This window comes from Phocoena phocoena, chromosome X (assembly GCF_963924675.1).
Source record: "Phocoena phocoena chromosome X, mPhoPho1.1, whole genome shotgun sequence".
Taxonomy (NCBI): Eukaryota; Metazoa; Chordata; class Mammalia; order Artiodactyla; family Phocoenidae; genus Phocoena; species Phocoena phocoena.
Window position 1 is genome coordinate 55,061,035 of NC_089240.1, and position 14,339 is coordinate 55,075,373.

At 39.5% G+C, this 14,339-nt stretch overlaps 1 protein-coding gene across 9 annotated transcripts in view; it reads left to right on the forward strand.

Annotated features, from left to right (window-relative positions):
- Positions 1 to 14,339, forward strand: part of HEPH (hephaestin) — a 103,507-nt gene that overhangs the window by 14,824 nt on the left and 74,344 nt on the right. For all 9 annotated transcript variants that reach the window (XM_065900594.1, XM_065900596.1, XM_065900600.1 and 6 more), the window contains 4 exons: positions 4,738 to 4,920; positions 6,000 to 6,254; positions 8,481 to 8,649; positions 9,802 to 9,938. In XM_065900594.1, coding sequence (XP_065756666.1) covers positions 4,738 to 4,920; positions 6,000 to 6,254; positions 8,481 to 8,649; positions 9,802 to 9,938 — 744 coding nt within the window. The remainder of the gene's footprint in view (positions 1 to 4,737; positions 4,921 to 5,999; positions 6,255 to 8,480; positions 8,650 to 9,801; positions 9,939 to 14,339) is intronic.

A 14,339-nucleotide genomic window follows, 5' to 3' on the forward strand; every position in this document is an offset into this window, starting at 1 on the left:
TCTATTGAGACGAACATATGGTTGTTCTCCTTCACTTTGTTAATATGGTGTATCACGTTGATTGTTATGTGTATGTTGAAAACTCCTTGTATTCCTGGAATAAACCCCACTTGATCATGGTGTATGATCATTTTAATGTGCTGTTGGATTCTGTTTGCTAGTATTTTGTTGAGGATTTTTGCATCTATGTTCATCAGTGATACTGGCTTGTAGTTTTTTTTGTTTGTGACATCTTTGTCTGGTCTTGGTATCAGTGAGATGGTGGCCTCATAGAATGGGTTTGGGAATGTTCCTCCACCTGCAATATTTTGGAAGAATTTGAGAAGGATAGGTGTTAGCTCTTCTATAAATGTTTGATAGAATTCGTCTATGAAGCCATCTGGTACTGGGCTTTTGTTTGTTGGAAGATTTTTAACCACAGTTTCAATTTCAGTGCTTGTGATTGATATGTTCATATTGTATATTTCTTCCTGGTTCACTCTCAGTAGGTTGTGCATTTCTAAGAATTTGTCCATTTCTTCCAGGTCGTCCATTTTATTGGCATAGAGCTGCTTGTAGTAATCTCTCATGATCCTTTGTATTTCTGCAGTGTCAGTTGTTACTTCTCCTTTTTCATTTCTATTTATCTGAGTCTTCTCCCTGTTTTTCTTGATGAGTCTGGCTAATGGTTTATCAATTTTGTTTATCTTCTCGAAGACCCAGCTTTTAGTTTTATTGATCTTTGCTATCATTTCCTTCATTTCTTTTTCATTTATTTCTGATCTGATCATTATGATTTCTTTCCCTCTGCTAATTTTGGTTTTTGTTGTTGTTCTTCTTCTTTCTCTAATTACTTTAGGTGTAAGGTTAGGTTGTTTCTTTGAGATGTTTCCTGTTTCTTAAGGTAGGAATGTATTGCTATAAACTTCCCTCTTAGAACTGCTTTTGCTGCATCACATAGGTTTTGGGTAGTTGTGTCTCCATTGTCAATTGTTTTTGATTTCCTCTTTGAATTCTTCAGTGATCTCTTGGTTATTAAGTAGTGTTTCATTTAGCCTCCATGTATTTGTATTTTTTACAGATCTTTTCCAGTAATTGATATCTAGTCTTACAGCATTGGGAGTGGAAAAGATTCTTCATATGATTTCAATTTTCTTAAATTTACCAAGGCTTGATTTGTGACCCAAGATATGATCTATCCTGGAGAATGTTCCATGAGCACTTGAGAAAAGTGTGTATTCGGTTGCTTTTGGAATGAATGTCCTATAAATATCACTTAAGTCCATCTTTTTAATATATCATTTAAAGCTTTTGTTTCCTTATTTATTTTCAGTTTGGATGATCTATCCATTGGTGACAGTGGGGTGTTGAAGTCCCCTACTCTGATTGTGTAACTGTTGATTTCCTCTTTTATGGCTGTTAGTATTTGCATTATGTATTGAGGTCCACCTATGTTGGGTGCATAAATATTTACAATTGTTATATCTTCTTCTTGGATCGATCCCTTGATCGTTATGTACTGTCTTTCTTTGTCTCTTGTAATAGTCTTTATTTTAAACTCTATTTTGTCTGATATGAGAATTGCTACTCCAGCATTCTTTTGATTTCCATTTGCATGGAATATCTTTTTCAATCCCCTCACTTTCAGTATGTATGTGTCCCTAGGTCTGACGTGGGTCTCTTGTAGACAGCATATATATGGGTCATGTTTCTGTATCCATTCAGCCAGTCTGTGTCTTATAGTGGGAGCATTTAATCCATTTACATTTAAGGTAATTATCAATATGTTCCTATTCCCATTTTCTAATTGTTTTGGGTTTGTTATTGTAGGTCTTTTCCTTGTCTTGTGTTTCTTGCCTAGAGAAGTTCCTTTAGCACTTGTTCTAAAGCTGGTTTGTTGGTGCTGCACTCTCTCAGCTTTTGCTTGCTTGTAAAGCTTTTAATTTCTCCATCAAATTTGAATGACATTCTTTCTTGGTAGAGTAATCTTGGTTGCAGGTTTTCTCCTTCATCACTGTAAATATGTCCTGCCATTCCCTTCTGGCTTGCAGAGTTTCTGCTGAATGATCAGCTGTTAACCATATCAGGATTCCCTTGTGTGTTATTTGTTGTTTTTCCCTTGCTGATTTTAATATGTTTTCTGTGTATTTAATTTTTGATAGTTTGATTAATATGTGTCTTGGTGTGTTTCTCCTTGGATTTATCCTGCATGGGACTCTCTGTGATTCCTGGACTTGATTAACTATTTCCTTTCCCATATTAGGGAAGTTTTCGACTATAATCTCTTCAAATATTTTCTCAGTCCCTTTCTTTTTCTCTTCTTCTTCTGGGACCCCTTATAATTCGAATGTTGTTGCTTTTCATGTTGTCCCAGGTGTCTCTGAGACTGTCCTCAGTTCTTTTCATTCTTTTTTCTTTATTCTGCTCTGCAGTAGTCATTTCCAAAATTTTATCTTCCAGGTCACTTATCCGTTCCTCTGTCTCAGTTATTCTGCTATTGATCCCTTGTAGAGTATTTTTAATTTAATTTATTCCGTTGTTCATTGTTGCTTTTTTCCTCTTTAGTTCTTCTAGGTCCTTGTTAAATGTTTCTTGCATTTTGTCTATTCTATTTCCAAGATTTTGGATCATCATTACTATCATTATTCTGAATTCTTTTTCAGGTAGACTGCTTATTTCCTCTTCATTTTTTACGTCTGGTGGGCTTTTACCTTGCTCCTTCATCTGCTGTGTGTTTTTCTGTCTTCTCATTTTGCTTATCTTACTATGTTTGGGGTCTCCTTTTCACAGGCTGAAGGTTCGTAGTTCCTGTTGTTTTTGGTGTCTGTCCCCCATGGCTAAGGTTGGTTCAGTGGGTTCTGTAGGCTTCCTGATGGCGGGGAATAGTGCCTGTGTTGTGGTGGATGAAGCTGGATCTTTTCTTTCTGTTGGGCATGTCCGTGTCTGGTAGTGTGTTTGGGGATGTCTGTGGCCTTATTATGATTTTAGGCAGCCTCTCCACTAATGGATGGGGTAGCATTCCTGTCTTGCTAGCTGTTTGGCATAGGGTGTCTAGCTCTGTAATTTGCTGGTCCTTGAGGGAAGCTTGGTCTTTGTGTTGAGATGGAGATCTCTGGGAGATTTTCGCCATTTGATATTACATGGAGATGGGAGGTGTCTTGTGGACCAGTGTCCTGAAGTTGGCTCTCCCATCTCAGAGGCACAGCACTGACTCCTGGCTGGAGCACCAAGAGCCTTTCATCCGCATGGCTCAGAATAAAAGTGAGAAAAAGTAGAAAGAAAGAAAGAAAGAGGATAAAATAAAATAAGATAAAATAAAGTAAATTTATTTAAAAAGCTAATTATTAAGGGAAAATTTTTTTTTTAAAGTAAAAAAAAAATCATACAGAAGGACGGAGTCCTAGGATAAATGGTGAAAGCAAAACTATACAGACAAAATCTCACACTGAAGCATACGCATACACACTCACAAAAAGAGGAAAAGGGGAAAACATAATATATCTTGCTCTGAAAGTCCACTTTCTCAATATGGGATGATTCGTTGTCTATTCACATATTCCTCAGATGCAGGGTACATGAAGTTGATTGTGGCGGTTTAATCCACTGCTCCTGAGGCTGCTGGGAGGGATTTCCCTTTCTCTTCTTTGTTCGCACAGCTCCCGGGGTTCTGCTTTGGATTTGGTCCCGCCTCTGTGTGTAGGTCGCCTGAGGGCGTCTGTTCTGTGCTTAGACAGGATGGGGTTAAAGGAGCAGCTGATACGGGGGCTCTGGCTCACTCAGGCTGGGGCGAGGGAGGGGTACGGCTGTGGCGTGAGCCTGTGGCAGCAGAGGCCAGCATGACGTTGCAGCAGCCTGAGGCACTCCGTGCATTCTCCCGGGGAACTTGTCCCTGGATTACCGGACCCTGGCAGTGACGGGCTTCACAGGCTCCCAGGAGGGGAGGTGTAGTTAGTGACCTGTGCTTGCACACAGGCTTCTCAGTGGTGGCAGCAGCAGCCCTAGCGTCTCATGCCCATCTCTGGGGTCAGCGTTGATAGCCGTGGCTCACGCCTGTCTCTGGAGCTCCTTTAAGCAGTGTTCTTAATCCCCTCTCCTCGCACACCAGGAAACAAAGAGGGAAGAGAAAGTCTCTTGCCTCTTCGGCAGATCCAGACTTTTTCCCAGACTCCCTCACGGCTAGCCGTTGTGCACTAACCCCTTCAGGCTGTGTTCACACCGCCAGCCCCAGTCCTTCCCTGTGATCTGACCGAAACCCGATCCTCAGCTCCCAGCCTCCGCCCTCCCCGGCATGTGAGCAGACAAACCTCTGGGGCTGGTGAGTGCCAGTTGGCAATGATTCTCTCTGCAGGAATCTCTCCGCTTTGCCCTTCACACCCCTGTTGCTGTGCTCTCCTCCGTGGCTCCAAAGCTTTCCCCCTCAGCCACCCACAGTCTCTCCACGAAGGGGCTTCCTAGTGTGTGGAAACCTTTCCTCCTTCACAGCTCCCTCACACTGGTGCAGGTCCCATCCCTATTCTTTTGTTTCTGTTTTTTCTTTTTTTTAAACCCACCTAGATACATGGGGATTTTCTTGCCATTTAGTAGGTCTGAGGTCTTCTGCCAGCATTCAGTGGGTGGTCTATAGGAGCAGTTCCACGTGTAGATGTATTTCTGACTTATCTGTGGGGAGGAAGGTGATCTCCGCATTTTACTCTTCTGCCATCTTCCTCGGCTTCCAAGAAAGAAGGTTCTTAAAGGCTCTTTTCTTACTTTCCCTAGGAACCCTGGATGGGAATTTCCCTCCTCAGCGGCAGGACGTGGACAATGATTTCTTCCTCCTCTTTAGTGTGATAGATGAGAACCTTAGCTGGCATATCAATGAGAACATTGCCACTTATTGCTCAGACCCTGCCTCAGTTGACATAGAAGATGAGACCTTTCAGGAGAGCAATAGGATGCATGGTAAGGTGGGAGTATGTGGCCACACTATGACAGTAAACATTGATGGAGGGTCTCCACTGGGCCTAGCATTTGGTGGATGTTTTCACATACCTTGTTCCTTTTAATTCTCACAAAGACTGTGAGTAGTAGATGGTTTTCCCGTTTCACTCATGAGGAAACCGAGGCTCTAGGATTACACAGAAAATAAATGGCACAGCTAAAATTCCAACCCTGGTATGTCTGACTGCATAGGCTATGCTCTTGCCATTAGGTATCCTGCTTTCTAAAGTGGAATAGCCCAGGTTGTGGACTCCAAAGTCATATACTATATGCTCAGGTCACTTTGGTGAGGATTGTCTACTGATATAATTAGTGAACATTTCTTTGTTCTAAAAAGGATGCAAACTGTTAAAATTACACATTTTGTAGAGAAAATAAATGACTTCCCATAAGGAAGTTGACCATCTTAATTAAATTTAAAACAAACTAAAGGCACGAAAGCCTGGGGCATGGACAGAGAACTGAGTTTAGAAATGAAAGTAAGTGATTTTGCTTTCATTTATTTTTGGGAGTGATTTACTTGGTGACAGAGGTGGGCACAAAATGAGAGAGTCCCGAGGGGAGGTGAAAACTCAGAGGGAAGATGCAAAGTATGGCTTGGACAGCTCAAATTTCCCTTAGTTTTAAACCAATTGCTTGTAATAACTATGATAATTAGTTAGCTAACTTGACAGCTGTCCTGTGGAAATTTCAGGAAATTGGCTTAGATGGAAAGAAAGTTTGTAAAATAAACTCCATTTCTTAGAAAGCTTCCTCAGATTTCTGGGTTGGAATCCTGGCTCTACCACATAATAGATTTGTGGTCTTGGGAGAGAAGTAACTTTAGCTCTCTGAGCTTTGATTTTCACATTTTTTTACATAATAACAGTGAATTCTGCCTCTTTCCCAGGGATGTTTGTGAGATTTATATAAGATAATACATATGGTCAGCACAGTGTGCTCTTTGAATCCTCATCTAAATGTTATCTATTATTATTGTCTGATGGTAAGGCCTCTCTCATTGGGCTGTCCTTTCCTAACTCTGATATTTTCTTTTGCAGCAATCAATGGCTTTGTCTTTGGAAACTTACCAGATCTGAGCATGTGTGCACAGAAGCGTGTGGCCTGGCACTTGTTTGGCATGGGCAACGAGGTAGATGTCCACACAGCTTTCTTCCATGGACAGATGCTGACCATCCGAGGCCACCGTACTGATGTGGCTCATATCTTTCCAGCCACTTTTGTGACTGCTGAGATGGTACCCCGGGAACCTGGCACCTGGTTAATTAGCTGTCAAGTGAATAGTCACTTGCAAGGTGAGATCCAACATCTCTGATCTTTCAGATATAGGACATAGGTGGCAGTGATGATTATCAGGAGGCTGGGTTTCTGACTTGGAGACATAAAATTGGTCTTTCAGGTGAGATAGTTGGATATAAATGATGAAACATTAGACTAGAATTCTGGGATTCCAGGTTCTTTCCTGGCTCAGCCATTAAATTGCAAGTTGACCTGGGGCATTACTCTCTGAGTTTCATCTTCCCCATCTCTAACATAAGGTGGTATAGGAATGGATGAGTGAACTTTTAATCTGCCTTTTTTTTGCTCAGAATTCTAAGGAATTAAGACCTGATAGTATTTGCTGCTGATTGAACAGGGAATGAAGGAGTAATTAGTTAAAGAAGAGTAAGGCTTTTTCAGGAGATCATGGAGTATTGTGGGCAAGTAGTGACACTCTAGTTAGAATCCAACAGCAATAGGTTTAGAAGGTTTGGTTTTTAGAAGAAGAATGGTTGAGGTAATGGCCCTGTGCAGTGAGAAACATCAGAGGAGCAGAGGAACCTATGAGACAATGGAAAGAGCATTAGGTAGGTGATTAGAAGGTTCAAGTTGTCTCAGCTCTGTGGAAAACTGAAGAAATCACTATGTGATTTTGGAAAAATCGCTTCCCACTTCTATGCTTCATTTGCTATATATATATATATATATATATATATATATATATATATATATATATATATATACATATATATATATATATATATAATGGGGGATTGGGTTTAAATAGTTTCTAAGATCTTCAGCTCTCACTTTCTAGAATTATTTGAAGTATGGTAAATCAAGTGAAAGTCATGAAAATGATATGTGAGTATGTGAAAGTGGATTTGAGTAGATGAGGAATTATAGACTGGTGGGATATTGATTCTGGAATGGTAAGTTTGACCCAATAGGAGCCAGGTATTCATGTTTCATTGTCCAGGGTCTGCCCTCAGTACCAGATGTACCTGGATAAGAGAGTACGAATGTGGATGGAGGTTAGGGATGCAGTGCAATAGTGAAACAAACATAAGCCTTAGAGCCAGACAAGCCTGGATTCAAAACCTGGTTCCACCAGTTAGTTACCTTTGATAAGACATATCACTTTTTTGAGTCTATGTTTCCTCATGAGGATTGCAATAATGATTCCTACCATATAAAGTTGTAATGAGGTTTCAGAGAGATAATGGGATTTTGAATCTTAGAGACGGGGGAATGATGAGACCAAGATCCTGGATACAAGAGAAGAAAATGAGTACTCAAATTTGCAGTTAAAATATAGGCACTTAAATCTCAACTGTACCTCTGACTAGCTATGTAATCTTGGGCAATTTACTTAACCTCTCTGATCCTTAATTTTCTTAATCTTCAAAAGGGGACATTAAAAGTCTGCTTCATAGGCTAGTTATGAAGACTGAAGGAGATAACATATGTAAATCACCTGACACAGGGCCTGGCATATAGTACACATTCAACAAAAATGAGTATCTTTACCTCCTCCTTCTTCGTACCTCTGATTTCTGATTTCAAATTTCAAATCTCCTTGGGATGTTGTGAGACTCAAATGAGATAATGTACCTGAATGACCTCTAGAATTAGCCAAGCAAATATAACACAGCATCATCCATTACCATTATGCCTCAATGTAACATCTTCCACATTTGGAAACATTACTTAGAATCTAAATTTTCCTGACAATCCCAAGTGTGAAGCTTCATCTTCATGTGTAGATGATGTTCCATTACTTTGGGAGCTTCCCACTTTACAAATAACTTACTCCTCTTTTTAAAATTTGATGCTCCCATGGGCCTAGTGTGGTAGATTTCCCTATTCTCCCCATTTACAAATCAGGGGTTAAGCTCAGGTCTAGGAAGTGACTTGCCTAAGGTCCTATAGATAAGGATAAGTCTTGGACTTGAACTCAGGTATTTTGACTTCAAGCTCTGTGATGTTGCTACAATGTAAGCATTTTGCAGAGGCAAGAGCAAGGGTCTGGTAAATGAGTCAATGGTGGTGAGCAGGTGGAGATATTTCAATTCCCACATAGGCTTTCTCTCTCCCAGCTAGGCTCTTTAGGAGTGAGAGAAAGTAGCCCATTTGGAGGCAGGGGTAAAGAGCCTAGTGGAAGGTGGAAGGGGGAAACATTAGGAGAAGGAGAAAGCTGAGTCAGCTGGGTAGAAGATGTTTTGGGTGGAATGGAGCTAGCCATGATGTTCTTCCTGCAGATGGCATGCAAGCACTCTACAAGATCAAGTCTTGCTCCATGGCACCTTCCATGAACCTACTCACAGGCAAAGTCCGGCAGTACTTCATTGAGGCCCATGAGATTCAATGGGACTACGGCCCAATGGGGCATGATGGGAGTACGGGGAAGAATTTGAGGGAGCCAGGCAGGTAAGAGGTAGTGTATTCCCTCTCCCTACTCCTGGGCCCAACCACACACACCTACTATTCCCTCTCAGAAATCTCTCACTTCACTTGGGGATCACAGTCATTGTTTGTCTGAAGTTACATGGCACAACTGATAGCCAAATTCTTGTAGCCCCCAGAAGTGCTTGCTCTTGGGGAGCTATAAAACTTTTTGTATGGTTATGTCATATTCCCAGCAAAGAGTCCAAGCAGAAAAGAAGGTCCACGTGGGACCGGATCATTTAAAATGGCATTTCTCCAACTCTAATTTACTAATTATTTACCTCTTTGCTCCTTCCTTTCTTTACCATAGTCTGAAGGAGACATTTAAGCTGAAGTGTAAAATGCACTCTGAGAAGTGTAGGAAGAGGGAAAGCAACATGCCTGTGGCCATTCCATGCTCATCCTTTTGGAGGAATTTCTCCAAATTCTCATGCCTCATCCATGACTCAGATGTGGGCAAGATAGAGTAGAAGGTTAGTGCCCTAATCAGTTGCTAAGCCTTAAGTTATACTGACTCACTGGTCTATCAGTGATTCAAGGTTTTTCAAAAGAGGCACTTGATAGATGACTAAGAGAGTTTATGGAGAAATATCCTAGGACACCCAATCATGTTTATTCTTCCAGTAGGACATAATGGAATGAATCTGCAGAAAACATAGGAAAGTAGGCACTTGGGTGTCAGCATTGCTTCTAAGAATCTGAAGCTCGTCTTGTTAAGTTAGTGGGTTTTCATTTTTGAAAGAAAGATATTATTGATTAAGGGAAGAAAGGATCTTGAGCACCTGAGGATGATTAAGGACAGATGTAAGACTACTTAACTCTGGAGAACAAAACTGATCCTAGTGTCTAGAACTTACAAGCAAGAAGATTTCAGCCTATTTCTATACAACAGTAAAAGGAATTGCTTTCTCTGAAAATAAGTTCCCTGATCTTGGAAAGGCTCAAGCAGAAGCTGTGTATTGTTAATTTGTGTTGTCACCAGAGGAAATACCTTCAGTGGGTGGAAGTTAACCTGGATGATCTCTGAGGTCCTTCCTAATCACAAAGATCCATAACTTGATGAGAAAAAGGGTGAGATAGAAACCTGTTTGACACATGGCCAAATAATTTGAAATTTGCCTCCTTATATGCCAGTGGCTCAGATAAATTCTTCCAGAAGAGCTCCAGCCGAATCGGGGGTACTTACTGGAAAGTTCGATATGAAGCCTTCCAAGATGAGACATTCCAGGAAAAGGTGCAGCTGGAGGAAGATAAGCATCTTGGAATCCTGGGTGAGGAATCCTTAACTTGTGAATTTAATTGACTAGAGCCAGAGAATTGGGAAGGGCTTAGAAACTGGAGGCTGATGACAGCTCAGAAACACACTCTAGACCAACATTTCCCAAAGTGAGTCCCAAGAGATGAGTGTTTTGTGAGAAAGGGTTATAGGTCTGAATTTGTCTGCAAAACACTAAGTTAAACAGTCAAATAGCGTTCTTTGATGCAGGGCTTCCCAGAGCCTTGGATTTATTTTTGTTCATCATGAATCTCCAAGATGGGAGTAGAGTATATAGCATTTCTTATATTTACTTTGCTACTGAAACCTTTTTTCATTGAACATCTTCTGATAGCAGTGTTGTACATATCACACTTTTTAATTTTTTTTTATTTTGCGGTACGCGGGCCTCTCACTACTGTGGCCCCTCCCGTTGCGGAGCACAGGCTCCGGACGTGCAGGCTCAGCGGCCATGGCTCACGGGCCCAGCCACTCCGCGGCATGTGGGATCTTCCTGGACTGGGGCATGAACCCATGTCCCCTGCATCGGCAGGCAGACTCTCAAACTGCGCCACCAGGGAAGCCCCATATCACACTTTTAAACGTTATTCTCTAGGTGTATTTCTGAAGGGCTATATAAGGCAGTAAGACTGTTCATATTCTTGGCAATATGGGACCGGGAGCAGATTGGCATGACATACAGACATGCTTGCTATGGTGAGGGATGTGGAACAAAGCTTAGGGCCTGACCTTAGAGAAGGTATCTAGAAGGCCTAAAGCACAGTATAGCACTGAATTACTATAGGAAGGTTTGGTGTGGCTTAGTCACTTGGTAGAGCAGGAAATAAGATAGATCAGATGGGAAAAAACTTTGAAAATGAAATAAAGTAATGGACCATATTCTGGGGATAGGTTTGTGCCAGTTGATTTTAGGAGACCTGAACATGGACAATTGCTGTTTCATTAGCTGGATAGGGAGATATAAGGAGAAGAAACCCACCTGGGTTTGGGAAAGAGGGTGGGTGGCGAGTAGTAAGGAGCTATCATTAGCTGGTATTCAGTATTGGTCCCCAGTCCTTGTTTTTCTTCAATATTTTATTGTGGTAAAATATGCATAACATAAAATTTACTATCTTAACCATTTTAAAGTACACTGTTCAATGGTATTAAATGCATTCATAGCACTGCACAGCCATCACCACCATCCATCTCCATAACTCTTTTCATCTTGTAAAACTGAATCACTATACTCATTAAAAAATAACTACCCATTCTTCCCTCCCCCCAGTGCTTGGCAACCACCATTCTACTTTCTGTCTCTATGATTTTGACTGCCTTAAGCACCTCATATAAGTGGAATTTTACAATATTTGTCTTTTTGTGACTAACATTTCACTTAGAATAATGTCCTCAAGGTCCATCCATGTTGTAGTATATTGCAGAATTTCCATTGTAGTTTTGCTTATCCACTCATCTATTAATGGACACTTGGTTTGCTTCCACGTTTTAGCTGTTTAGAATAATGTTGCTATGAATATGGGTGTACAAATGTCTCTTTGAGACATGCTTTCAATTACTTTGGGTATATACACAGAAGTGGAATTGCTGGGTCTTATGGTAATTCTAGTTTTAATTTTTTGAGGAACCACCATGCTGTTTTCCACAGTGACTGCACCATTTTACAATCCCACCAACAGTGCATAAGTGTTCCAATTTCTACACATCCTTGGCAACACTTATTTTCTGATTTTTTTCATAGTATCCATCCTAATGGGTGTGAGGAGTTGGCTTATTGTAGTTTTGACTTGCATTTCCCTGATGATTAGTGACGTTGAGCATCTTTCCATGTGCCCATTGGCCGTTTGTATATCTGCTTTGGAAAGATGTCTATTCAAGTCCTTTGCGCAACTTTAGTTGGATTATTTTTTTGTTGTTGAGTTTTAGGAGTTCTCTATATATTCTGGATATTAATCTCCTGTCAGATGTATGATTTGCAAATATTTTCTCCCATTCTGTGGGCTGCCTTTACACTCTGCTGGTAGTGTCTTTTGATGCACACTTAAAATTTTTTTTCATGAAATACAATATGTTTATTTTTTTTAGTTACCTGTGTCTTTGGTGTCATAGCCAAGAAATCATTGCCCAATCCAGTATCCTGAATATTTTGCCCTATGTTTACTGACAAGAGTTTTATTGTTTTAGGTACATTTAAATCTTTGATCTACTTTTATTTAATTTTTGCATATGGTGTTAGGTAAGGGTTCAACTTCATTCTTTTGCATATCGAAATCCAGTTTTCCCAGCACCATTTGTTTAAAAGACTATCCTTATATGTGCAAGGGTTTATTTCTGGGCTCTCTATACTATTCCTTTGGTCTCTATGTCTGTCTTTATGCCAATATCACACTGTTTTGATCACCATAGCTCTGTAGTAAGTTTTAAAATCAGGAAATGTGATGTCTTCTAGTTTGTTCTTTTTGCCCCAAGATTACTTTGTTATTTGGAGTCCCTTGAGATTACATATGAATTTTAGAAAGGGTTTTCCCACTTCTTCAAAATCATCATTGAGATTTTGATAGAAATTTCACTGAATCTATAGGTAGTATTGACATTTTAACAATATTAAGTCTTTTGATCTATGAACATGCAATGTGTTTCCTTTTTTTGTGTGTGTGGTATGCGGGCCTCTCACTGTTGTGGCCTCTCCCGTTGTGGAGCACAGGCTCTGGACGCGCAGGCTTAGCAGCCATGGCTCACAAGCCTAGCCGCTCCACGGCACGTGGGATCTTCCCGGACCAGGGCACGAACCCACGTCCCCTGCATCGGCAGGCGGACTCTCAACCACTGTGCCACCAGGGAAGCCCTGTTTCCATTTTTTATATCTATTTTATTTCAGCAATGTTTTGTAGTTTTCATTCTACAAGTTTTTCACAACTTTGGTTAAATAAATTCTAAGTATTTTATTCTTTTCATGTTATTATAAATGGAATTCCTTTTGTAATTTCTTTTTCAGATTTTTCAATGTTAGTGCAACTGACTTTTGTGTGTTGATTTTGTATCTCACTACTTTGCCTAATTCATTGATTCTAACACTTTTTTGTGGGCACTTTAGGATTTTCTAAATAAGTATGATAAAGATCTTATCATCTGCAAACAGATAATTATACTTCTTCATTTCCAATTTGGATATCTTTTATTTCTTTTTCTTGACTAATTGATCTGGCTAGATGCCCCAGTAATATGTTGAATACAAGTGGTAAAAGCAGGCATCCTTGCTCTTTCCTGATCTCAGAGGAAAACTTTTCAGTCTTTCAACATTGAGTATGATGTTTGCTGTGGGTTTTTCATATATGGCTTTTATTATATAGAAGTAGATTCCTTCTATTCCTAGTTTCTGGATTTTTTTTTTAATTATTAAAAGGTGTTGAATTTTGTCAAGTGTTTTTTCTGCATCAATCAACATGATCATTATTTCCCTTCATTTTGTTAACATAATATTTTTTTGTACGTTGAAACATTCCTGCATTCCAGGAATAAAACCGACTTAGTCATGGTGTGTAATGGTTTTTATTTTTGCTTTGCTTTTTTTAGAATTGAATGTATTTTTTTTAACATCTTTATTGGAGTATAATTGCTTTACAGTGTAATATTTTTAATATGTGGCTGAGTTTGTTTTGCTAGTATTTCATTGAGGATTTTTGCATCAGTGGTCATAAGTAATATTGGTGTGTGGTGTTCTTATAATATCTTTGCCTGGCTTTGATATCAGTGTAATACAATGCTGGCCTCATAGAATGATTTAGGAAGTATTCCCTCCTCTACAATTTTTTTGGGAATATTTGAGAATTGGTATTACTTCTTTAAATGTTTAGTAGAATTCACGAGTAAAGCCATCAGGTCCAGGGCTTTTCTTACTTCCCAGATTTTTGATGACAGATTCAATCTCTTTATAGGTCTTTCAGATTTTCTATTACATTATGATTAAGTCTTGGTTGGTTTTCTGTTTTAGGAATTGTCTATTTTATCTAGATTTTCCAATTTGTTGGTTTACAAATTATAATCTTTTAATAATATTTCTTATAATCTTTTTATATAATCGCTTATAAACATTTTTTTCTTTACTTCTGTAGAATCAGTAGTAATGTCCCCAATTTCATTTCTGATTTTAGTAATTTGAATCTCCTATACTTTTTTCTTACTCCATCTAACTAAAGATTTTGTTGACCATTTTGAAGAACCACTTGTGGTTTCATTGATTTTTTTAAATATGTTTATTGGAGTATAATTGCTTTACAACGTTGTGTTAGTTGCTGCTGTATAACAAATTGAATCAGCTATATGTATACATATATCCCCATATCCATTCGCTATTTCATCTCCCTCCCACCCTCCCTATCCAACTGCTCTACAGTGACAC